The sequence below is a fragment of the Gekko japonicus genome, unplaced genomic scaffold (assembly GCF_001447785.1).
Source record: "Gekko japonicus isolate JY-2015 unplaced genomic scaffold, Gekko_japonicus_V1.1 scaffold1853, whole genome shotgun sequence".
NCBI classification, from domain to species: domain Eukaryota; kingdom Metazoa; phylum Chordata; class Lepidosauria; order Squamata; family Gekkonidae; genus Gekko; species Gekko japonicus.
Window position 1 is genome coordinate 8,961 of NW_015171559.1, and position 26,616 is coordinate 35,576.

Here is a 26,616-nt window from a genome sequence, read left to right on the forward strand (position 1 = left end):
GCGGGGGGTGTCCGGTTACAGCCCCGACGCCGAAGTAATTGAAAGGGAAAACATGGCTACCAGCCATGTTTTTACGAAACGCGACCATCCGCTTTGTTTTTAACTTCAAGACCGAAGAAAAATAGAATTACAACACGGAGGAAAGAAAGGACCGAGACAGAAAGGCTGAAGGCTGAAGAAATGATAAGAGACCCCAATTTAAAACGATGTCCAAAAAGGTAAAGTAAAGCGGCCGGAACTTAAACGGGACTTAATGGCAGACGGAGAAATGCACGGGGGAGAGAAAAGATGTGCTGGCGTTTATGGACGGGCTTAGTTATGCGACCCACGTTTAAGAGACATACATTTTGGATTTAGAACTTAAAAGTGCTGGTTTTGTTGTTCCGAAATGGAGAATACGGAGCACATAATTGGTAATGGAGAGGAACGTGATAAAGAGACGGAAACAGCTGAGATGGATTGGGAACAGTTCCTTAAAGCTATAGAGGAGGCGGTGACAAGAGGCTGCGAAGAAGGCTGTAAAAAAGCATGTGCTCAAATAAGAAAGGAATTTATGACACAGACAGAAACGCACGATCAATGTGCAGGAGAGAAAGAATTAAAAGAACCAGAAGAGGTGCAATTGAAGAGCAGCGATTGCAAAAAAAAAGAGAAGCTGAGTGAAGGTATAGACTCTAAAAGCCTGCCAAGGGACACAATATGTACTGTGGAATATCTCAGTGACTTCAAATCTGGATTATCAAAAGACTATGGACAAGATTTCAGTCCCGTACAAAAGAAGAATAAAAGAAGACCCAGAAGAAGAAAACGGAGGGCTTGGAAATTTAAAAAGGAAAGTAGATTTTGGGATATGGAGGGACTAGTGATTGAAGGGGGAAAAGATGGAAGGCAAAGTTTGATTAAAGGGCGCAGGCATAGAGATAAATTGAGGCAGTTAAGTAGATTGCAAATGTTTAAAAGAAACAATAAGCTATATGAGGGAAAAGCTTAGAAAAAAAAATTAATGTTTTGAAATTGAAATAATTAAAACCCAAGATTAATTAAATTAAACTAAAATTAGACGAAATGCATTTATGATAAATTATGATGACTTAATGGGGAAAGGGTTGGGTTTGGATGAAGTGCTAATCATGTGATAATTATGAGAAAAATTGAGAAAAGTGATTTAATGTATTTAATTATGAACACAAAAGTATTGGTGTTAGTGGATATAGGGGAATCATGTGAAAGGATGTTTTGAATGGATGGGGTGATGATATTTGTTGGCTGAGGGTAAAACTTTTCTAGTAATAATGTTTGATTTGTTGATGTTTGGTTTACAAAATTTATTTGTGTTAAAAGAATCTGGTACTTTAGATGTAGAGTGAGCTAAGCTAGAGAAGCCTTGATTGTGTGTAATCGAAAAGATATTCTATAAGGAACCAGAATAATGTATATCCGAGCAGAAAATTAAGGAAATGACATAGTGGTGAAAAGGTGGGGAAAACAGAAATTTATATATAAAAAATAAAAAAGAGAGGAAAAAGTATGTATAAAATTATAAATTAAAGCCCATATATGGATTGCAGAAAACTGTTTATGAGGTATGAGAGGGTATTTGTACAATTATGAAAGATACACAACGCTGATAAGAGTTTGTGGAATGTAATATTTCCTAGAAAGATATATTGGTCCAAAATGGAAAGAATGAAGGGGAAAAAGGGAAGAGTTCAAAATGAAATGAAATCTTAAGAATCTGTTATTCTGTGTTGTTAAGAAAAGTACATGTTGTACAAGAAGTTTGTATATATGAAATCTGTGTAAATCTATATGCTATTGGCTTTCTAAATGAAATAAATAAATTATAAACCGCAAAAAAAAAAAGGAATGGCTACTTTCCTACAAGCATAATGGGATATAGGATATTCGGACACACACACACACCACTCCTAGGCCAATCAGCCTGACTCCCACACACGGGAGAATGGGGCCCCAGGCCGTTAAAGCCAAAGCTGGGAATCTAAACCTATCCCACAGGAAATTGATGGCAAGACACTACAGAGGCAGCTAGCAAGGTCATAGATAAACAAGGACGAAGGAATGCGGCAGCAGTTGGTACACAGGTCAAGCAGATGCACCCTTGCCCATACACATCATAGCTGACAGATAGACCTCAACTCTTCCTGGGCTAGGCAAACACGAGGCACTTCGGCAGCAGGTTGGGGTTCCCACTGCTGGTCCCAGAGGTGCAAGCTACATTGGGGGGGGGAATGAATTGCACCTTCCCCTTGTCCCACAAAATGTAGGGGTCGTGCCCGTGTAGCCATGGGCTTCCCAACATTAGTGGGAACCTTGCCGTGGGGGCAATTACAAACAAACGTTCCTCCCAGTGCTCTCCCGCCTCCAACCGCAATGGCACAGTCTTGAACTCACAAGGTTCTTTCATCGAAGACCCATCCATTTGAGTAAAAATCAGGGGTTCGGGTAACTGCACCACCGCGGCTTCCAACCCTGCGACCAGGGATGGATTAATGAGGTCCCTCCCGCACCCTGAGTCAATGAGTCCCCTTACTCTGATGTGGGTCCCCAAGGCTGGGTTTAGGAGAGTCACAGTCAATCACTTTAGCACACACTTCCAAGAAGGTTATATTTTATTGTGAGAACTATGGTAGCAGAAACATATTCACTGTTAGGAATAACTAATACTAAGCAAGCAGGTATAGATATAGTATATTCGAAAGCGCGCCCCCCCCCATCAATGGACCAACTGGTCATTCTCCCATGGGAGGGTCGAGCCGTTGGAGTGCAGGCGAGGAAACAAAACTAGTCCCACAGTTAATGGATGGGAAGAGACACCACACAAGCAAGCTACAAGGTCAGCGATAAGGAGTAGAGGCGCCGAGGGGAATGGAATGCAGGCTTGGCTGGTACACAGGTCAAGCGAACTAACTGAGACCCATAAACCTTATGGCAGCCTAGCTGACAATAGCATTTCCAGAAGCAAACCCAAATCATTTTCCCTCTCAATCTTACTGCACTGTATACCCTCTCTGACATACAGACCCACCCCACCTCCAACCCTTCCCCCCCATCCTTACGATATAATTTATAACTGGGAATCACCATATCCCACTGATCTTCCGTATCCCACCAGGTTTTTGAAATACCCACAATGTCTCTGCTTCTGGCAAGGTGCCGTTTAACCCTTTGGTTTTGCTGTCCCTTCTGAAAGCAGGGAGCAAAACCAAAGGGTTAAATGAAGCCCCTTTCCAGGTGATTCCCCCACTCCCCTCTCCAAGCTGTGGCCAGGGGAAAGGGGGAAAGGAAGTCCTTTCCTGGGCCATCCCCAGGAGAAAACTGGAAGGGAATTCCCTTCTAGGGTGGTCCCCACAGCTGAAGAAAGGGAGAACCGAACTTGCCAGACCAGTTTGGTTCGGATGGGGCACATTTGGGTTGGTTCCGTTCATGGGCTACCCCAAACTAAATAGCCCTTTTTAGGTTCATGCCCATCCCTACTCCCCAGGGAGATTCATCTGTCTTCCACCAGCAGGTGAAGGCTTATTTTTTATTCTGTTTGCTGCATCTTCAATGACTGTTCCTGGCCTTCTCCCTGTTTTCATTGCTATGTTGCTACAGTTATTGAACTGTACATATAATTTATCTTAAAGGTTTTTAATGTTGAAATGTTTTATGTTTGGGGACTCATTTGAAAGGCAGCATGGAAATGTTTTAAATAAATAAATAAATAAATAAGCAAGCTGTTTAAACTCATCCTGCCAGACCACTTTGAAATAGTTTGTACTGGAATTCATGGCACATGTTTGTTGATCTTAGTGTGATACATCTGGAAAGTCAGTGTGGTCTGTGTTAAGCAACAGCTGAACAAACTGGACTAAAACACATCTGTAATACTACAATTTAAATTGTTGAATTTTTACCACATGGCTTTAATTTTAAGAAAGCAACAGAGAACAGTGTGGTATAGTAAAAACCACAACTCCATGATAATAGCCAATAAGTCTCTGCATATTTGATTTAAACATATGCCAAAACTTCGGTGATGTATGTCAAAACTGGATTCCCACTGAAATGCCTGCAGGGAAATGCAAGATTACCTGAGTGATCCATGCTGTAGCCCTTCGAGATCGAGTTTTACACTGCTGGAAAGAAAAGCACAGCAGACTCTAGTAAATCCGAAGACCTTCTTTGTCTTGCCAGCACAGCTGTCTGCAAATCCAGGGACACACGTCTGTTAGATGTGGGTTTTACTTTCAAACTTTGTTCTTCAAAAGGTGACTAAAGCTGCACACTTGGTCAAGTTTGGTGTAGTGGTTAGGAGCACTGACTCTAATCTGGGAGAACCAGGTTTGATTCACCACTCCTCCACATGCAGCTGCTGTCGTGACCTTGGAGGTCAGTCATAAGTTCTTTCAGACCTGTTCTCTCAAGGACAGTTCTGAAAAGAGCTCTCTCAGCCCCACCTGCCTCACAGGCAATGTACCCTCTAAACTGAGTTAGGGTGAGCTAGCTGACAGTTTTTAACCTCCAGCTCACACATTTTTGTCTTAGCTCAGGAAGGATGGCTCCAGAACAAAATAGTTTATGCAATAGCTAAATTGTTCACCCACAACTTCAATGCCAGTAACTCACAAAGTAGAATTTTTGCTCACAAGACTCCACAGCTTAGAGGGACCATTGCTCACAGGGTGTCTTTTGTGGGGAGGGGAAGGGAAAGGGATTGTAAGCTGCTCTGAGACTCCTTCAGGTAGTGAAGTAAAGGTTCCCTTGCTCGAAAGCCAGTCGAATCCGACTCTCTGTTTCCAAGCCGAAGAGCCAGCGCTGTCCGAAGACGTTTCTGTGGTCATGTGGCTGGCATGACTAAACACCAAGGCGCACGGAACACTGTTACCTTCCCACCGAAGTGGTACCTATTTATCTACTTGCAATTTCTTGCTTTCAAACTGCTCAGTTGGCAGGAGCTGGAACTAGAGATGGGAGCTCACTCCGTCATGCGGCACACTCAGGTCTCGAACTGCTGAACTACTGACCTTCCACAGCCTGCAGTTCAGCGTCTTAACCACTTGAGCCACCGCAGCTACCCAGGTAGTGAAGGGTATAAATCCAATCTCCTCCTCCTCCTTCTCCTCCTCCTCTTCTTCTTCACTGCAAATTCTCATTCATCCTTTATTTGCCACAAAGAAGAGCCCTTACAGAGGTTCTGGTGATATAAAAATGTGTTGACCTGTTACAGTGTGTTCCTATTCAGAGTTACTCCAATCTAAGCCCATTCATTTCCATGGGCTCAGACTGGAGTAACAGTATTGTGCTGTTAATCAGTTAGATTTTTAAATTAGAGAGCCTTACATTTAGAACTGTTTCCAGTAAAGCTCATTCTCAAGTAAATGTATGTGTGTTCAGTGCCAACCAGTGGGGGGGGGCGCTTGGAAGAAAATGGCTACCTGAAACTTCTACTCCATAGACTCCCTCTCCTCTATCAATTTTACAGTCAACCACAGGATAGTTATCCCTGACCAGTTTATGGAGAAAGACATCGGAATAGATCCTCAACTCACAGCTGCAAAAAAACCCGAAGGTACAAGCTAAATTAAACTCAATATCGGGCCCCTTCCTAACAGGCCAGCGCCGATCTGTATCTGCTAAAATGGTGCCGACTGAAACGGGAGCGGGGAAGGAGGGCATCCCAATCACAATGTCGGAACTCTCGACCGCATTAAATAAAATTGAAAAAACGATGTTAGATAGCATTGCAAACATGCTGAAGCCAATGTATGAGAGAATGGACTCTATGCAAAAAAAATAGCAGAAAATAGAGCCGTTGCAGAGAGCGCGTTGAATAACTCTCTATTAAACCAAAACGCAATTCAGGACATTCACCATGGTGAAGATGTCTTAGCGGAGAGAGCTTTAAAACTTTTTTTAAAAAAAATAATCTATTTATTAATTTTCCAAACAAACAAACAAAAAGAAATACAAGTACATAATTTTAGGCACATCTGATGTTATTCCAATGAAGTTACATATTGTGCATTTCATACCTTTTTTACTCCTGTATTATATCTATAAAATTTTCCAAATTATCTAACACGGAGCCAAAAACAAAAGACTTAGACATTTAATTATTCCCTATCTGCCACTTATTTTTATATTAATCACCATCTTAACGTCTATTAAAATTCCTTTGTTATTCCCTTAATATTCATTCTTTTCTTCACCATTCATACATGTATCTCAATCAACTACTTATAAATAGACAATTAATTCCTAGAAAATCAAATTATAACTAGAGTTATTATCACCATTTCCCACTTCATATCCAATTCCACCCACATTAATTCATTAATTATGACATGACCTGATTTTACATAAAAATTCAAAGTAGTAGCTATTATATTTTCTACAACTTATTAAAGTCACTTATTTACTACCACACCAGAGAACAATCTTTTCCCCACAACTTAAACTCCATTTAACTCTATGAGGTACAGTTATGTTCCAAACATTTTAAAATTCCAATATCTAACTTATTTATTTATTTATTTTTCACATTTATATCCCGCCCTCCCCGGTGGGCTCAGGGTGGCTAACAAGGGCAGGACAACAGCCATGCCGAGATAAAAACATAATAAAACATTCAACATTAAAATCACAGTGCTCAATCTGTTAGTAATGTCCTAAATCCAGGATGGTAACTCCACAGTTACAGATGGTACTCCTATGAAGTACGTGTCCAGTGACGATGGCCGAAGCTCTTCTACGATTTCCAGTTTCTTCCTTGGGCCTCGTTGATGCATCCTTTAAGATATCTTAACGGTGGTGGTATAATGGGGCGGCGGCTCCTACTCAAAGGCCTGGCAGAAGAGCTCCATCTTGCAGGCCCTGCGGAACTGCATAAGGTCCCGCAGGGGCCGGATCTCCCCCGGGAGCTCATTCCACCAGGTAGGAGCCGCCACCGAAAAAGCCCTGGCCCTGGTCACAGCTAGTTTAACTTCCTTGGGCCCCTGGATGTCCAACAGATTTTGGGCCCCAGACCGTAGTGCTCTTGGGGGAACATGTGGGGCACAGGCTGAATATGATCCCTCTGAGAAAGACCCATCAACAACCTGGCTGCAGCATTCTACACCAGCTGCAGCTTCCAGATCTGCGACAAAGGCAGCCCCATGTAGAGAGTGTTGCAGTAGTCTAGCCTCGAGGTGACCGCCGCATGGATCACTGTGGCCAGGTCTTCTCGGTCAAGGTAGGGGACCAACTGCCACGCCAACTGAAGATGATAAAAGGCTGACTTGACAGTGGCTGCCACGTGGGCCTCCATTGTTAAAGAGGAGTCCAGGAGCACCCCCAAACTCCTCACCCTGGACGCTGGCACCAAAGGCTACCCGTCGAAGATCAGGAGAGGGAGCCCTAACCCCACACCGGTCCGACTCAGGCCCAGGACCTCTGTCTTTGCCGGGTTTAGTTTCAATCGGCTCAGCTGGAGCCAACCACCCACGGCCTCCAACGCCTGGTGAAGGTCATCGGGACTCGAGCCTGACCGGTCACCCAGCATCAGATAGAGCTGGGTGTCATCTGCATATTGATGGCACCCAAGCCCATAACTCCGGGCAATCTGGGCAAGGGGGCGCATATAAATGTTAAATAGCATCGGGGACAACACTGCACCCTGCGGCACCCCACAATCAAGTGGGTACCTATGGGATCGCCGGTCCCCAACCGTCACCCTTTGTCCCCGACCTTGTACTTATACTCTATCCTAAGTGCAAAAAATAATCCCAATAGAATAATTTAACCCATTTCTGCTTCGCCAATTCATTATTACCATTCTACATTCCCCCAATTCTTATGAAACTACATACTATTAAGTTACTCATAGACAACCAATCCTTTCTTACAGAGCCATAATCTATTAAAGAGGAGAGACATTCTATACACAAATAAATTGCTTGTCTCATGTTTTTTCTCCATCTCTCTGTTGCCTCTTCTTCCTTCTCGACTTCCTTTAAATGTCTAAAATTTTTGAATTCATAAAATCTTGAATCCAGGTCTTGTCTTCTCCATTTCCATAGGTAACTCTTCCTTCTTTTGTAAAGTTTAAAGTTCTTCCCACATCTTCTTAGTTCCTTCCTTTTCTTCACTTGACCTTTAAAAGAATGTCTCCTTTTCTGTTGTATCTTTGGTCTCAAATTTATCAGTTTCTTTGAATGGCGTCTCAGATAAAGTTCAGGTTTCTGCGATATATTCTCTGTATATAAGAGCTGGTTAATCAATTACTCCCTCTCCTGGTCCCAATCCTGTTGTTCTAACATTTGCGAGGGTCTTCCCAGTTCCTCATTATTTTCCGTCTCCGCATGTAAAGTCTGTGATCCTTCAAACAGATTTTTAAAAGCTGTTTCTACTGCTTGTTTGATTGATTCTTCTAAGAACTTTTTAAATTGTTCAACAGTAAGGTCTTCTATTTGTATAATTATATCTGGATCTTCCTCTGCTGCCTCTGCCACCATTTTCTCAGCCCACCTTAAGTAGCTTTAAATATAGCCTTGTTAAACACCATTTAGTTAAATTCCACAGTTCTTTTGGCACAGCATTCCACAGGTTCCTTTTCACATTTTTGCCACAGCTCTCACACTAATTAGCAAATACTTTAAAGTCAGGCAGATGTTTTCCTTTTGCTTTACCCTCTGTTGCCTCTGCTGCCACTTTCTCAGTCCACCTTAAGTAGCTTTAAATATTGTCTTGTTAAACACCATTTAGTTAAATTCCACAGTTCTTTTGGCACAGCATTCCACAGGTTTCTTTTGGCATTTTTCCACAGCTCTCACACTAATTAGCAAATACTTTAAAGTCAGGCAGACCTTTTGTTTTTCTTTTTCCTTACCCCACTTCTCCGTTTCTTCACAACAAACACCCCCCCTTACTCTTCATAGCCGCTCTCACTAGATAGCTGGGGATAACTGAAGGGGTGTTTAAATCAAAGTCTCCAATCTCTTGTAAAAAAATATGTGAGAAGATATCGTTTGCATGAAGTGCCACTTGCTTAGCATTACTTTAAAATGGCTGGTCATTGCTCGTTCTTCCAAATCTTTGTTCCTGCTTCAGGGCAGACCAGCGTCACCCCCCACAATTACCATCAACGGATGGGTGGCAAAGCCCCCTGCTACTTCACCTCCCTCCAGGAAGTGAAGCAGAGCTCCTCCGCACAAACGGGGAGCTCCAAAACGAACGAAGAGGAGCCGGATGGGTCGGAGAATATCCTAAACCCATCCATTCGCAGCGCCGTTAAACCGGAAGTCAACTGAGAGAGCTTTAAAACTTGATGTGTCTATGAGACAGAACAATCTGAAGCTACGCGGTTTGGACGAGAAAGTGGAGGAATCGGCTGATCTTCCCACCTTCCTCTCAAAATGGCTATCACATGAAGTGCCCATGGAAGGAGACATTATGCCGATTATAACAAAGGCTTACCGACTGGGCTCGTTAAACACTCTTAAAACTAGAACGTCCAGAGACATTTTACTAACAACTTTATTTATTTTATTTTTTATCACTACAAAAAACTACAACAGAAGAAAAGGGAGGGGAAACTACATAAACCCCAAGAGAGGAGATCCTCCAACTAGCTTAGATACATCGAGTCTTCTCATCATTGATCCCTTTATAAACTGAGTCAAACATTTATAGCACTTTTTCTTTAAAGCTTAGATTTAACTATCTAGCAACAGTACCCCCAATCATCCCATAACAAAGTCTCAAAGGCACAATTCAGAGTCCTTCAGCCTTTACTTCTCCTTTCCCTTTCTCTTCCACAGCTTATAAGGACTTTTTGGGACTGCCACCCCTTGTCTAACTCGCCGCTGGACTTGCTGTCCTCTTCTTTTTTCTCGTCCTCTGGCCTTCCCAGCTGAACCCTTAGGAATTCTTGAGCTTTCAGAACAGAGTCAATCTTTTCTTTTTTATCTTTGATCTTAAAAGTTATGCCTTCTGGAAATAGCCATTTATATCCAGTTGAGTTTGTCTGAAGAAAAAGCACAAGTTCTTTGTACTTCTTTCTCCGTTGTCTTACTTCAAATGGAATATCCTTTAGCGTTCTGATGGTGTTTTCCCCTGCTTTCAAGGGTGTTCCAGCAACCGCTTTCAGGATTGCATCCCTGACATGCCTCTTCGAGAATCTTACCAAAATTTCCCCAGGCAGATTATTTTTCTTTATATATCCTGAATATGATCTATAGACCATATCATTAAGCAACGATTCTGCCTTCATTTCTGTCGCTGGGGCTAGTTTTTACTAACAACTTTAGACATGCGCTTTAAACAACGGATCTTACAGAAGGCGAGACAAAGAGGTAATCTAATCTACAATGGAATGAAGGTTGAGGTGTACTAGGATTTGCCGCCTGAAGCGTTAGAAAAACGACGGGAACTGAAATCCATAACATCACGCCTCATAGAAGCCAACCGCCACTACAAATGGGTGTCTCCCTTCATCTTACAACTCTTGCACCAAGGCAAAAGCTACAGAATCGCATCAGTGGAAGAAGGGAAAACGGTACTACGTATGTTGAATTTGGAAGTGCCAATGGACATATCTTTGAAATCGCAGAAAAGAAGGCTTGAATCTATGTCTCCACCACCAACTGATTCAAACAAGATTGTTCGATCGGAACCCTGACTGACTAAACCTCTGCTGGTTCACAAACCTTTTATTTTAATCTGCTTCGTTCCAATCTATCACCAATGTTTAACACAGTTTAATGGATAAATGGTATACAGTCTTAGAGCACTATAAAGCGTCATTGTAATTGTTTACTTATTATAGATTTATAGTCACTAGAAACACAATATGCTGCAATAAGATTTTAATCTATAGTAGCAGCGGATTGTCTAGCAAAGAATGTTTTCTCAGGTCCGTTTATAGTCAGCATTTGTTTAATAGAAGTTTCCAAATATTATTCTGTGATTGAATGTATATTACAAAGGAATGATTATAAATGTATAAACTAATAAAATATTTTAGATGTTTTAAGACTGTTAAATGCTGCACTAATGTACTCTTATATCAGGGTAAAGGCATAAAAGAAGATAGGTTAGGTTGAAAATATTAGAAAAATAATTGTTATATAGAGGAGGGGGAGTCTTGGTGTTGTGGTTAGTTTTTTAGTTCCATTCTATTACTTAGTTCCCCTAGACTCTAGCTGGGTTGCAAGAACCCAGCCTCCTGCAGTCTAATTGTTAGCTGCAGGTGCAAGGGGAACTTATAGGAAAAATCTTTTTAAAGGTAATCTTTATTAAAATAACTATAATTAAATAAATAATTTTTTTAAAAGCAAAAACTATTTCATCAAATTGGTAAATAAATTAACTTTTGATTTGCTCATGTTATTAAAATATTATACAGACTATCCTTTTTTTTCTTGCTTGCCCATTGTTGGTGGGCAAGATTTATTAGTTTTTTAAAGGGTTATATAAAACAAAAGAGAGAGAGCCATACACTTCAAAGGTATCCAGTCATTGCCTCGTTCATAACATCTTTAGAGACATAATTCCCTTTTTCCCTTTGTTAATCTATAGTCCATTAAGTAAAATTCCCAATAAACAATTCATTTTTTCTATATCCTACCTGCTATTACTATTATTAATCAATTTTATAACAATAAAAATATAAAAGAAAAAACCCACACAGGTATATCACAGCAGTTGGACAGTTCAAATTTCTTATATAATATCAATCCAGTCCCTTTAAGATATTCTTTCAAAATTTCAAAAAGTATTGTTAGCTTTTAAAATCCCCGTTTGCAAACCTAAACGTAGTAATTTATATTTTCTCCATAACATCAGCTCTCAACTTTACAATGCCAATATACTTTCACCTCACACTATATTTTCTCACAACACTTAGAGTCATTACACCTTCTCTAGGTAATTAGCCCATTACTCTTTTTTTCCCCTACAAGGCCCACTTTAAGAGTCAAAACTACCCTTTAATTTTTATCAACCATCAGGTAGAGCATTACAAATATCCAAAACATATTGCTTCAAATAAACTAATCATTACCTCTAACTTTCACTAATCAGTTAAGACAATAAAGATAGTTAATATTTGTAACTACAGATTATATTCTTAATCAGTCATTTATCAAGTATCAGTAAAGGTTCAGAGAAAAGAAGGCAGAAAGAAATAATATATGAACAAATGTGTGTTATTGTTTTTTTCTTTTGCAGTTTGAGAGTTCACTTTAGGTAAATCTTCTCATTAGTCAGTTTCACCATGCAAACAATCAAGATATATTGCTACAAATTAGTTTTACAGTTTATATTTCTCCTGTTTTCCCTGCAAATGTCTCCCCAAAATTGTTAATCTTCTGTGCCTTTGATCTTTGAAGGTCTCAATCTTATGTAGCAGCTCTTGGAAGTCTGTTCATTTTCTGAAGACGCTTTGAAATTCTCCCCCTCCCCTTCCAAACTGCTTGTATGCGAAATCAAACAACCCACAGCCTGTAAAAACGCCTCGTTGTGCTTGATAACTAAAAAACCTGGGGACTTTAAGCAGAGTAGCCTTTTGTTACTTCTCTCGTATTAGGGATCACATCTCCAGACTGGTCGAGGTTTTGGGACAAGGATGGCGTCATTTGCAATGGAGGGTCTGTTATTTCAAGTAAACTACTCTGTTCACTCTCAAAAGCACTCTCAATTTGTTCCAAAAATGGAGAGATAGCTTCAAGTATTTTAGTTTGCATTTGTAGAATAATCTCATCCCAAAAAGTTTTTGACAATTGCCAGTCCTCTCCGATTTGTGCTAAAAAGACATTTCGCACTTAAACCAAGACTCTTGTAAACAATCGTCTCTGTGGAATTACGCCATTAAGAGTGTCGGCTTCATCGCCATTTTACGTCCAGACCCCATAAATCAAGTAAGTCACTGTTCTTTAATATTTAAGGTGTTTTCCAAATAGCAGATAGGAGATTTCAATATATTACTCTGCCCTTTGTATTTATATTGACGTTGACGCCCCGGAGCTCTGCTTCGCCACTTATCATAGGAATGCATGAGGGAAGATTCCTCAGCACCTCCTTTAGCTTCTCGGGAAGATTTATAGGGGCAAATTAAAGTTGTTTTCCAAGCTTGAAAGTTGTCAAGAAAGAGAAAGTACTCACAGGTTCTTCGCCTAGATGGTATGACGAGGTTTGAAGGCTCTTTGTAAAGGGGTAATACAGCTTGTCAGTCATGGTATCACGGCTGGTCTTCAGTGCTTCCTGCGTTAGGACAATTCTGACTCCACACCCGTTGTCACAAATCGGGGGCTCAGATATAAAAGTCCTCTGCATTATACAGACTATCCTAATTAATTCACTGTAGTATTTTGATTATATAAAGTGCTTGTGTGCCTACTGTTACAGATTTAAAACATAACATTGTTAAATTAATCACGATCGGGGAAGCTCCATCTCCTGGGAGTGCCAGATCCCCGAGAGATTAAGTTTGCCTCTACTAGGGCCAGGGCATTTTTGGTGGTGGCTCCTACCTGTTGGAATGAGCTCCCAGAGGAGATCCGGGCCCTGCAGGACCTTATGCAGTTCCGCAGGGCCTGCAAGACGGAGCTCTTTCGCCAGGCGTTCGAGTAGGAGCCGCTGCTGCCACTATTCTACCACCGAGGTGGCAAGTCATTGGCTGCCCTATAAGAATGGGGGCAAGCGGGCCCTGGCAGAAGTTTGAGACAGTGTAGTGGGAGACCACGCTACTGAGACAGCTGGCCACCAAACCTGGGGGGGGTTGTCCCCATCTTGGATGATTAATATAGGTATAGCACCATATTATTGGAAGGTTTTTTTGTGATTTTAAATGTTTTACTTATTATATACTGTATTGTATTTTGCAATGAACAGTGCAAAGTAATAGAAGAAAACAATAAAATGGGAAGGACTAGAGATCTCTTCAAGAAAATTGGAGAAATCAAGGGAACGTTCCATGCAAAGCTGGCCATGATAAAGGACAAAAACGGTAGGGACCTAACAGAAGCAGAAGAGATTAGGAAAAGATGGCAAGAATACACAGAAGAACTATACAAGAAAGACCTCGATGTCCTTGACAACCACGACGGTATAATCACTGACCTCGAGCCAGACATCCTGCAATGTGAAGTTAAATGGGCCTTAGAAAGCATTACTAACAACAAAGCTAGTGGAGGTGATGGTATCCCAGCTGAGATATTCAAAGTCTTAAAAGATGATGCTGTTAAAGTGCTGCACGCAATTTGCCAGCAAATTTGGAAAACGCAACAGTGGCCACAGGATTGGAAAAGGTCAGTATACATTCCAATCCCAAAGAAGGGCAACGCCAAGGAATGTTCAAACTATCGCACAATTGCACTCATATCACACGCTAGCAAGGTCATGCTCAAGATCCTACAAGCTAGGCTTCAACAGTACATGGATAGAGAACTGCCAGAAGTACAAGCTGGGTTTCGAAGAGGTAGAGGAACGAGAGATCATATTGCCAACATTCGCTGGATTATGGAGAAAGCAAGAGAGTACCAGAAAAATATCTACTTCTGCTTCATTGACTATGCTAAAGCCTTTGACTGTGTGGATCACAACAAACTATGGCAGGTCCTTAAAGAGATGGGAGTACCAGACCACCTCACATGTCTCTTGAGAAACCTGTATAAGGGCCAAGAAGCGACAGTTAGAACCGGATATGGAACAACTGATTGGTTCAGCATAGGAAAAGGAGTACGACAAGGATGTATACTGTCACCTTGCTTATTTAATATATATGCAGAGTACATCATGCGAAATGCTGGCCTGGATGAATCACAAGCGGGAATTAAGATTGCTGGGGAAAAGATCAACAACCTCAGATATGCAGATGATACCACTCTAATGGCTGAAAGTGAAAAGGATCTAAAGAGCCTCTTGCTCAGAGTAAAAGAGGAGAGCGCAAAAGTGGGCTTGAAGCTCAACATCAAAAAAACTAAGATCATGGCATCCGGCCCCATCACTCCTTGGCAAATAGAAGGGGAAGTCGTGGAAGTAGTGACAGACTTCACGTTCCTGGGATCCCAGATCACCGCAGACTGTGACTGCAGCCATGAAATTAAAAGACGCCTGCTCCTTGGGAGGAAAGCGATGGCGAACCTAAACAGCATGATAAAAAGTAGAGACATCACCCTGCCAACAAAAGTCCGCATGGTCAAAGCAATGGTATTCCCAGTAGTCATGTATGGCTGCGAAAACATGAAATTGAGCCAACTTCAGAGGACAGCGGAAGACAGGAGGGCCTGGCGGGATCTGGTCCATGGGGTCGCGAAGAGTCGGACTCGACTGTGCGACTGAACAACAACATTTTGCACTCGGGTTTGCCGCATGTGAGCTGCCCTGAGCCTTTGGGAGGGCGGGATATAAATCAAACTAATAAATACATAAATAAATAAATAAAATATTTTAAGCATTTCAGAGTTAAACATTTTACTTGGTTCTACTTTAGAGAAGGGATCTGTGGTGTCAACAAAGAATAAGAAAAGTAGGACTGTAAAATTATTTTGCAATCAATACATCTGGAAATAGTGCAAGAAAGACAATATCTCTGGGTGAGAAACACTACAAAGTTTGGTCTTCCACTGACAGAGGAGTGCACTAGCCTTACCTTAAACTGTGGGAAAGTTTCTCACTCTTACATAGTTGGTCTGTTTTAAATATTCCTTTTATTGCCTAAATATTTTCTCTGCATAAGTGTTGTGTGTTACTATCACTGTCTCTGCTCATTTTGTCTACTATATTTTTTAGAGACCACTGAGAGGCTAAACTGTTGTGATAACTATTGCTGCTCTTGACATAATCCACTGGATACCACAGGCTCCTCAAGAAAAGAGTTTGTCACACTACGCGAGTCTTTATTGCGGTGAGTCAATTTCTAAGCTGCAAACCACTTTCCATATTTTTAGCAATTGTATCTCCTACCAAACATCCAAAAACACAATAGTTCAGCATGTCCTTTAATGAGTTAAAGATTGTTTCTACAAACGTGAGAGGTCTGAATAATTTGATTAAGAAAAAACGCATCTTGTCTCAAATTTCAAAGCGCTACGCAGATATAGTGCTCCTGCAGGAAACGCATCTTTAAAAAAACAATGAATATGTTTTTAAAACACCCAAATTCCCATATCAATTTGTGGCACCAGGGTCCTCCCAAGTCCAGAGGAGTAGCGATACTAGTAGCGAAAAATGTTAACTTCACTTTCATTTCCTCAAAGAGGGACACTCAGGGCAGATTTTTATTTATAAAAGGACTCCTTGATAATAAACCCACTACAATAGCTACTTTATATGCTCCAAACATTGGCCAATTAAGTTTTATAAAAGACACTGTGACTAAATTAAAATAATTCTCAGATGGTGATGTCATCTTAGGAGGTAACTTCAATCTTTTAGTGGACAAGCAGCTAGACAGGTCCTACTCCCGATCTAAACTAAATAAAAAAGCTAAGAGAAGCACAGGGTTAGGCGAAGTATTTCAGGATAATGACCTCTTAGATATATGGCATATTATGAACCCAAGAGTTAAAGACTACACTTATTTCTCAGGTCGCCATGAAGTACACACAAGAATAGACTTTATATTATTATTGTCCTCACGACATAATAGAGTGATCTCAACATCCATTGAACCAGCTCACTGGTCAGATCACGCTTGGCTCACTTGCAGCTTAACTCCAAATGACCAAACAAAAAAGAGCAGACAGTGGTCATTAAACACGTCTTTATTGGCTGATCCTGTAATTAAACAAGAAATAGAACAGGATAAACAATATTTTAAAGCGAATGCAATCGAGGGGATTTCAGCCGCCATCAGTTGGGACGCCCTTAAGCCGGTACTCCAGGGAAAATTGATTTCCAAGACCTCTTACCTAAAAAAATGAGAAAAGAAGCTGAATCAGATCTCACAGAAAAAATTAGAACACTTGAACAGAAACATAAGCAAAATGCTAGTAAGAAGGTTTACAAAAAACTATTGGCAGCCTGCAGAGAATTAACATTGCTTGAATCCAATCACATCAAGAAGCAACTCATATTTACCAAACAAAAGTATTGGTTTAGATCACCAAGGTATTTAAATCTTCTAGCACATAACATCAAAACTCAAGCAGTATCAAATAGAATACCAACAATTAAAAATTCAAAAGGAGAAGTTCTCAACCAAACAGAATCCATAGCTAAGGAATTTTTAAGCTTCTACAAGAATCTATATACTTCCACAAATCCAGAACTAGAACATATAGACAATTTTTTAAAAGAAAAAGCAGATCTCCCTAAACTAAAAGAGTGCCATAAAGTAAAGCTTGAAGAACCGTTCACGGAAAAAGAAATAATAGAAACAATTAAATCACTTAAATGTGCAAAGTCTCCTGGTCTGGACAGCTTCCCACCAGACTTTTACAAAAGTTTTGGGCAGACGCTAGTAAAGCCTCTAACTGCTGCTTGTAATGAAGTCCTTCTATCAGGCCGCCTACCTCCGTCATGGCAGGATGCTCAGACAGTAGTGATCCACAAGAAAGGGAAAGATCCCTTGAAAACAGCATCCTACTGCCCCATCTCTCTCCTAAATCAAGATTTTAAAATACTTACAGCAACTCTAGCCAGGAGAATCAATAATTTCATTTCTGATTATATTAAGCCGGACCAAGTAGGTTTCATACCCGGAAGAGATATAGCGGACAACACAATTAAAACTTTAGCCATCATTGATCATTGCCACAATTCTAAACAACCAGCTTTGTTTTTATCGCTTGACATAGAAAAAGCATTCCATTCGGTTGAATTCCCCTATTTATTTTCAGTTAACACGATTAACACGATTGTTAACACGATTAAAACTCTATACACCTCACCTAGGACGCGGCTAAAAATAAACGGGACCCTCACAAATCCTCTTCTTTTACAAAGAAGAACTTGCCAGGATTGCCCCCTGTCTCCCTTATTATTTGTGCTGGCCATGGAGCCCCTTGCCAACGCAATTAGAAATAACCCAGACATATCAGGCCTCAAAGCACGTTCGAAAGGACATAAAATATTTTTGTTTGCCAATGATATAATCCTATATCTAACAAACCCAAGTAAATCTCTTTTAGTTCTCAATGGTTTATTGAAGCAATTTGGTAGAATATCAGGCCTAAAAATTAATGATAATAAATCTCAATTTATGACATTCCAATTACAGCCAAAAGACATTGAATTCATCAAACATTCTTTCAAATTCCACTGGGTCTCTAAATATCTAGATTACCTTGGCCTAAAAATTCCCAAAAACAAATCTGAAATACTAGCATTGAATCACCAAATGATGCATGCTGAGCTGTTAACTACACTTGGTAACTGGAATAAACTCAATTTAAATTGGTTAGAAAGGTTCAATCTGATTAAATCCTTTATATTTCCTAAATTTCTATTTTTATTTAGAACAGCTCCTTTAGCTATTTCACCTTCAATACTTAAAAAATGGCAAACTACTATGCAAACATTCCTATGGGAAAAGAAAAAGCCCAGAATTAGCTTTTCGATCCTAAAAAGGCCCAGAGCATTAGGAGGTTATGCTTTGCCTAACCTGTCACTATACAATAGGGCAATTACATTAGCAACTGCAGTTAAAATGTTACGTAGAAACCTCAAACCAACCTGGGTAGAGATATATGACGATCTGATATATCCACACTCCTTAGCAGACTTAATATGGGCTCCAGAACATCTATCCCAGGAAAGGAAGAACACAATAGACTTGGTGCTCCCCGCAATAAAATGCTGGAAAAGACACACCAAGAATCTTAGGCCCAAATTATCACGTTACTCAACATTTAAAAATCAACAACGACTCATGCCGGAAATAGATCCTGAACGGTTAGATAGATGGAGGAACAAGAAGGTAAATCGCATAGTGGATGTTACAAAAAAAAACCCCAAAAACCTGGCCTCTTCACTAAATTTGAACTGGAGCAGAAATTGGGGTTCTCCATTCCTTGGTTTTTTTACTTGCAGCTGAGTAATATTTTAAACTCCATCAAGGCACATACAATATTAGCATCACCTCTGACGGAACTTGAAATATTGATTCGTGACCCAGACGCACAAACTAAGAGTTTAATATCAAAAATCTACTCAATACTAATCCACCAAACCTGTGCCAAGTCCTTACCTTACCAAAAAGTATGGCAGAATGACTGCACGGAGTCTCTTAATGAGGATGTGTGGGGAAAGTTTTGGAATTCAACCAGCTTTAAAACTAAATCTATAAATATACAGTTCCAGAATTTAAAAATAATGACCAGGTGGTATGTTACACCCAAGAAGCTATCTCACATAACCCCTACTCTATCACCACAATGCTGGAAAGCTTGTCTCCAAACAGGAGATTTTGCCCACTGCTGGTGGGATTGTGAAAGAGTGAAGAAATTCTGGAAAGAAGTATTAGCAATTATTCACGAGATCACCAAAACGCAAGTACCGTTCAAACCGGAAACTTTATCCTTAAACACCTGGCCAAAAAAATCTACTTAACAGACCTCATAAAGAGACCATTGAAGTCATGCTGGACACAGCTAAAACGACAATAGCATCATTCTGGAAAGATGTCAGGGCTCCAACGCTAGATACCTGGTTCCGTGAATTATGGAACCACTTTATTATGGATGCAACTACAAACAAATTACATTACTTCTCCCACATGATAATCTCTCAGTTTTTATGGGAAAGTGGTTTCCAATCTTGGATTATTTGTCTCAGCAGCAATATATATCCTCTCAGTGGTCTCAATTCCACAATTGGATTTGAAAATGCAAAGTGTCATGTTTGGTTCGTGATGTAAAATTGTTACCTTACACTCGCTTTTTTATATTTCTTGGTAGCAGGTATCAACACTCATTTGTTGTGCCAGGCCAGTATATGTTAAAAGTGAAAGCTCAATATAGGATTGTCTGTATACAAGATCATAGGATGGTAATATAGTGAAGAATAACTTTATTCTTAGTCTATGAAAAATATATACAAAAACAGAGGATTGTCATTAATCTTTCTTGTTCTAATATTCAGTGTTATCTATGTTTATTGTTTCTGAGCACTTCTATGTAAACTGTTATTTCTTCACTCTGAAAAAATAAAAATAAAAATTATAAATAAAAAAACAAAACAATGGAGGCCCAGGTAGCAGCCACTGCCAAGGCGGCCTTCTACCATCTACGGCTGATTAGGCAGTTGGTTCCCTTCCTTGAACGCAATGGCCTAGCAACAGTGATCCATGCAATGGTCACCTCGAGATTAGACGACTGCAACGCTCTCTACATGGGGCTGCCCTTGTCCCAGATCCGGAGGCTGCAGCTAGTGCAGAATGCCACAGCCAGGCTGCTGATGGGTCTCTCTACATGGGACCACATCCAGTTTGTGCTGAGGACACTGCACTGGCTGCCTATAGCATACCGGATTCAGTTCAAGGTGCTGGTTTTAACCTTTAAAGCCCTATATGGTCAGGGGCCTGCCTACTTGAGGGTCCACCTTTCCCCACATGTGCCCCAGAGAGCACTGAGGTCAGGGTTGCAACACTGCTTCACCCTCCCTGGACCGAAAGAAACCAGGCTGAATATCACCAGAGCCAAGGCTTTCTCAGTGGCAGCCCCATATTGGTGGAATGAGCTCCCAGAGGACATCAGGGCCCTGCGGGACCTTTTACAGTTCCGCAGGGCCTGTAAAACAGAGCTCTTCCACCAGGCTTTCAATTAGGAGCCGCCACTGATGAATGTGCCCTGGAATATCTTCTGGCCTGAGACCTTGCTGGATACTACTTCTATCACTGGGTGTGATTTGGATTATCGCCACCATCTGTTGGTTTTTATCTGTAACTGTTACTATTTTAACCAGTCTTGTATTTTTAACTGTTTTATCCCTGTATTATTTACGTTATTTTAACCCTGTTGGTCGCCTTGAGCCAGCGTGTCTGGCAAGGCGGGATATAAATAGAAATAATAAAATAAATAATAATAAATAAATAAAGTTACTAGAGTAGGTTTGCCAGACAGTTTTATCCTAGTTCCCAAATATTCTGCTTGTAGTCCTTGTCTATGTGGTGGATTCAGATGAACAACTAAGCTGGTGACAGAGGCTGTGAAGTCACCATAAGGTAGTTACCCTTCTTCCAAAAAGTTTAGAACAACGTATATGGTTCTCATTTTTTCCCTTCACAGAAACCTTCTGAAGCAGATTAAGCTGATGCAGTCAGTATGTATTGGAATCTGGGTCTTCCTGGTTGTAGTCTTATATTCCAACCATTATACATAGTGGCTCTCCAGCTACTGTGTGTGCTATGTAGATAAATGTTGTACTCTTGCATGGAATCTATTATTTCTATGCAAAAAAATGTTCTTTCCATCTTAGATCGAGATGGGAAGCCATGTTAGTCTGTCTGTAGCGGTATGAGCTTTTGTGAGTCACTGCTCACTTCTTCAGAGAATTAGTGTTCCCTCTAAGCTGAGTTAGTGTGAGCTAGCTCACAGTTTATTAGCTTCTGGCTCACACATTTTTGTCTTAGCTCAGGAAGGATGGCTTCAGAGCAAACTAATTTATGCAGTAGCCAAATTGCTCGCTCACAACTTTAATGCCAGTAGCTCACAGAGTAGAATTTTTGTTCACAGGACTCCACAGCTTAGAGGGAACATTTGTGAGTCCATCTGTCCTATATATTGGGAAGTGGAGTGTTCTACTCTCTACACTGGACAAACAGACCAGTCCCTTCTACATAGAATTAATGGACATAAGTCTGACATCAGAATAAAGGTGCCACTGGACACAGACTTTGATCAGAAACCACAACATTCAAAAACCAGTGGGGAAACATTTTAACCTTCCAGAATACTCAGTTGCTGACCTAGAAGTAGCAGTTATCTTACAAAGGAATTTCAAAGAGAGATTAGAAAGACTGCTGAATTGCAAATAATAATGATGCTCAAGACAATGCATCCATCTGGATTCAATCGAGACCTAAGTTTCCTGTCTCATTAACCAGTGCTGATTCTCCACGTATACTACTCTCTGTATATCACACGTAATCCAGTCACATTTATTGTCATTTGCCTGCTAATGTAATTCAGCATCTGAAATCACTCCACTTTCCAATATATAGGACAGATGGACTCACATTCTAGCTGCATCTGAAGAAGTGAGCAGTGACTCACAAAAGCTCATACCCTACCACAAATGTTGTTAGTCTTTAAGGTGCTACTGGACTCTTATTCTTTTCTACCCTCCATCATCATCCTAAAGCTGGTGGCCAATTTTGAGACTCCTAGCTTTATTTTCTGATGAGTTATGCCTGCCACACAAAAAACCCTTTAGCTTCTACTGCAGATAGCATTGGGAGGGCTTCTCACAGGCTTCCCAAGTACTTACCGTGATTCGGCGGGGGACATAGACGTCTACGCAGGATCATTCCCATGGGGACAACAGACGCACCGCACCATGCCATTGCCAGGAAGTGACGCCAAGCAACGCTCTGGCAATGGGGCTGGAAACTCGATGGTACCATCATTGCCAGAGCATCGCCCAGTGTCACTTCCTGGTGATGGCATGCTGCGTTACAGGGAGGAATGGTCCGGCCGGGGAGCATGTTTCCCCCACCGGATCGCAGTAAGTACTTGGGAACCCTAGCTTCTCAAAATAACATGAGCTGTGATGTTCCAATTTGGTGTAGTGGTTAAGTGTGTGGACTCTAATCTGGGAGAACCAGGTTTGATTCCCCACTCCTTCACCTGCACCTTGGGCAAGCTGTAGTTCTGATAAGAGCTGTTCTTGGAAAAGAGCAGTTTCTGTCAGAGCTCTCTCAGCCCCACCTACCTCACAGGGCGTCTGTTGTGGGGAGGGGAAGGGAAAGGAGTTTGTAAGCCGCTCTGAGACTCCTTTGGGTAGTGAAGGGTGGGGTATAAATCCAATCTCTTCTTCTTCTTCTACCTTTGTGGCTGGCACTGCAACTTCCATAATCATCCTGGACCTGCTGGCCAATTTTGAGTCTCCTAGCTTTATTTTCTAATGAGTTATGCCTGCCACGGATGAATGGATAATCATGCTCTTTTATCAGAGCCCCCATTTTCTCCTCAATGGAGATCCAAAATGGCTTACGTTGATCTACTTTCCTCCACTTTATCCTCACAGCAGTCCTGTGAGGTAGGTTAGGCTGAGAGTGTGTGACTAGCCCAACGTCACCCAGCAGAGTGGAGATTCAAGATTTGATCTCTCAGATACTAGTCCTAACCATTATACCACATTGTATCTTAAACAACCCACCAAAATGTGGTTCATTCATAGGTATCTCTCTCTCATTATATGTCAACTTGATAAACCTGAGTTTAAAATTATGTTTGTTATTTCTCTTTTTACCTCCAGCCTCTCACTGTCTTTGAGGCCCACTTCCTGAGTGCAGCTGGAGATCTGCTTGACCTAATTCCTTCCTTATTCTCACATTCAGCAGAGGTGGACTATAATGTTTTACTAGGAGGCCGTGTAAGACACCGATGGGATATGGGTCATTGCTCAGCTCTGATCAAGGTGAGACAAACAGTACTTGTTCTCTTTCTACCTTTAGAAAGAGTCATCACTTATTCATTGTATTTGTGAACTCCATAGATAGGGATGAGCATTTAGATAGATGCTAATCAGAATCTAGCCCAAACAGACCAAGTTGGTTAATGTAGTTGTTATAAATAATCTGAACAGAAAGATTAACTACGTTAAGAAATAATGAAGGAATGTTGTTAATTCTGAGGAATTTCATTGCATCAAATGTAAGTCCTTAGGATACACCCACTGAAATAAAAACATTTTTCTGATGTATTCTAGGTGCTTCAGACACAAGTGCCTGAGTTGTAATGGGAAAATTCCTGGTGTGTATGTGTGAGTGAGTGAGTGGGGGGTCTGAATGATGCCTCTTAGCCTAACCAACAGCTGAGAGGAGATGTTTTGACACCCCCCATGCGAAATTTCTTTGTTGGACCCAAGGGGGTTGTGTTTGCATACATGGGCCATAATGGAGCAGCCTGGCATCATGGGGTGGCCCACTCAACTCTAATAATGAGCCCTTATGACCCACCTAACTGAGCTGTGCACCCCTGTATGTATGTATGTCAATTACCTCTGGCTACTCTCTCCTATTACTGAAGTAGCCCTAATAATCCTGGAGTAAATGGCAGACATGTTGTAGCCACAGTTACTTCTGAATGATCTCTAGATGTTAGAGGCTGGACAGTAATTTGAATCAAAGTTCATCTGGGTAAAAAACAAACAGCAGATAATCTGAAGTATATCTTTTGCTTAAAAGGATGTTATAAGAAGCAGCAAAATAATTATAGAGAATGTCCTTGTAGAGGAAAATTTGAATTTGTATACATGAATATTTATGTTGTAAACATGACATGTAATTTAACCATGTGTGTATGTAATTATATACACACACATGAGAGAGAAAGAATTCATTTAAAATACTGCAGAGTTAAGATCCCACTATTAACTACTTTCAGACAAATAGTTGAAAATGTTGGTGAACAAAATTTAACAGGAAAAACATTAACAGGAAAAAACAGACTTCTACAAGACTTTGACTGTTTTCATGTGTACTCCCATTAGAGGGACAGAATTAATAGGCTTGATTGACTTTATCATTGTAATGGTCTGCGGTGATATGCCTCATCTGATGACCAACAACACTCAGTCATTGTCTATGAAACAGCTTTATTCCATAGAAGACCACACCAAGAGCGGAGAGCAAAGAACAACATCACACACCTGAAAGTCGGCTGACCCTCAGCATTCTAACAAGTTAAATACGTCACATAGAATGGAAAGCCAACCACTTAAAGATACACACACATATCACAATAATACCATTTACCAAACAGGATGTTGATTGCAGCTGATCGGATTCTAGGTACAGCAGTTTTTCCCCTCTATTTCCCTAGGTCCTTCCTGGATATGAGAACATCTACTTTGCTCATTCCAGCTGGTTCACATATGCAGCTACACTGAGAATATATAAGCATTGGGACTTCAAGATTGATAATTCAGAGACAAGATCAGGCCGTGCCTCTTTCAGCAGCTACCCAGGTAATTAGATGTATGAATAGAGTTCCAAGTCCATTGTAGTAAAATAAAACAGAAGTCCAGTGGCACCTTAAAGATTAACAACATTTATTCCAGCATGAGCTTTCTAAGTTTCAAAAAAATGTAAGTCCTTAAGGTGTTGTGGGACTTTTGCTTTAATTTACACTACAAAAATATCAATAGGTTTAGCTGCCTTGTGTTTCTGTGTGTGGACTGTACTTTTGTATGCTAGGCCCATATTCCATGTGAATGAGCCCATTTTGCAAACACACAAACAGCCGATTTATTTTTTTAATTGATTATTTAATAACATTTCTATCCTGCCTTATTTCCTTGCATTAGCAGTAGGGGTGGGCAAAAAAATTGTTTTTTCCCCAATTTGGGTCTATTGGACCCAAAAAATACCGGTATTCCTGAATATTCCTGAATACCAATATTGGTTTTATATTGGAACTAGGAATAAGGCCCATTGTGGAAATAAATACAATGAGCGCTAGAAAGAGGCTCTGGGAGAGTGCCAAGGCTGTGGGCACTCAGAATCAATTTGCCATGGCAACCTAAGCAGGGTATAAGGACACAGAGACCACCATTTTCTCCAGGGGAACAGATCAATGCCATCTGGAGCAGTTGTAATTCTGAGTGATCTCCAGCTCCCACCTGGAGATTGGCAACAGTGGTTCCCCATTACAGAATGGCTGGTTTGGAGGGCAGAGTCTATGGCATTGTACCTGTATGAGGCCCAACGCCTCCTCAAACTTCACCCTCCAGGCTCCATCTCTCAAATCTCCAGGATTTTCCCACCTGGAGTTGACAACCCTACTTCCCAGCCAAGCATCAACCTACCTTCATTTCCCCCTCATTGATCAGCTTTCCATCTCCCCCTCAGCAGCAGCCCCCACCATGCTCTGAAGCCCTGACTGCCACATAACTTTGGCTGTCATGGGGGGGGGGCAACTCAGCAAGGTATAAGGACACAGAGTCCACCATTTTCTCCAGGGGAACTGATCAATGCCACCTGGAGCCCAGTTGGAATTCTGAGTGATCTCCAACCCTCAGCTGGATTTTGGCAACAATGGTTCCCCATGAGGGAATGGCTGGTTTGGAGGGCAGAGTCTATGGCACTGTACCTGTCTGCAATGTTCCCTCTAAGCTGTGGAGTCCTGTGAGCAAAAATCCTACTTTGTGAGCTACTGGCATGAAAGTTGTGAGCCAGCGATTTGGCTACTGCATAAATTAGTTTGCTCTGGAGCCATCATTCTTGAGCTAAGACAAAAATGTGTGAGCTGGAGGCTAAAAAACTGTGAGCTAGCTCACACTAACTCAGCTTAGAGGAAACACTGCCTGTCTGAGGTCCCATCTCTCCTCAAACCTCACCCTTTCCAGGCTCCATCCCTCGAATCTCCAGGAATTTTCCACCTGGAGTTGGCAACCCTATATCCTTCCCAGCCAAGCATAAACCTACCTTCATTTCCCCCTCACTGATCAGCTGTCCACCCCCCTCATCTG

General features: G+C 41.1%; 1 protein-coding gene across 1 annotated transcript in view; it reads left to right on the forward strand.

Moving 5' to 3' along the window:
* The first annotated feature begins 388 nt into the window (after positions 1-388).
* LOC107117581 (phospholipase-B 81-like) overlaps positions 389-26,616 on the forward strand; it is a 45,287-nt gene continuing 19,059 nt past the window's right edge. The window contains exons 1-3 of the mRNA XM_015419723.1: positions 389-769; positions 23,401-23,562; positions 24,969-25,113. Coding sequence (XP_015275209.1) covers positions 389-769; positions 23,401-23,562; positions 24,969-25,113 — 688 coding nt within the window. The remainder of the gene's footprint in view (positions 770-23,400; positions 23,563-24,968; positions 25,114-26,616) is intronic.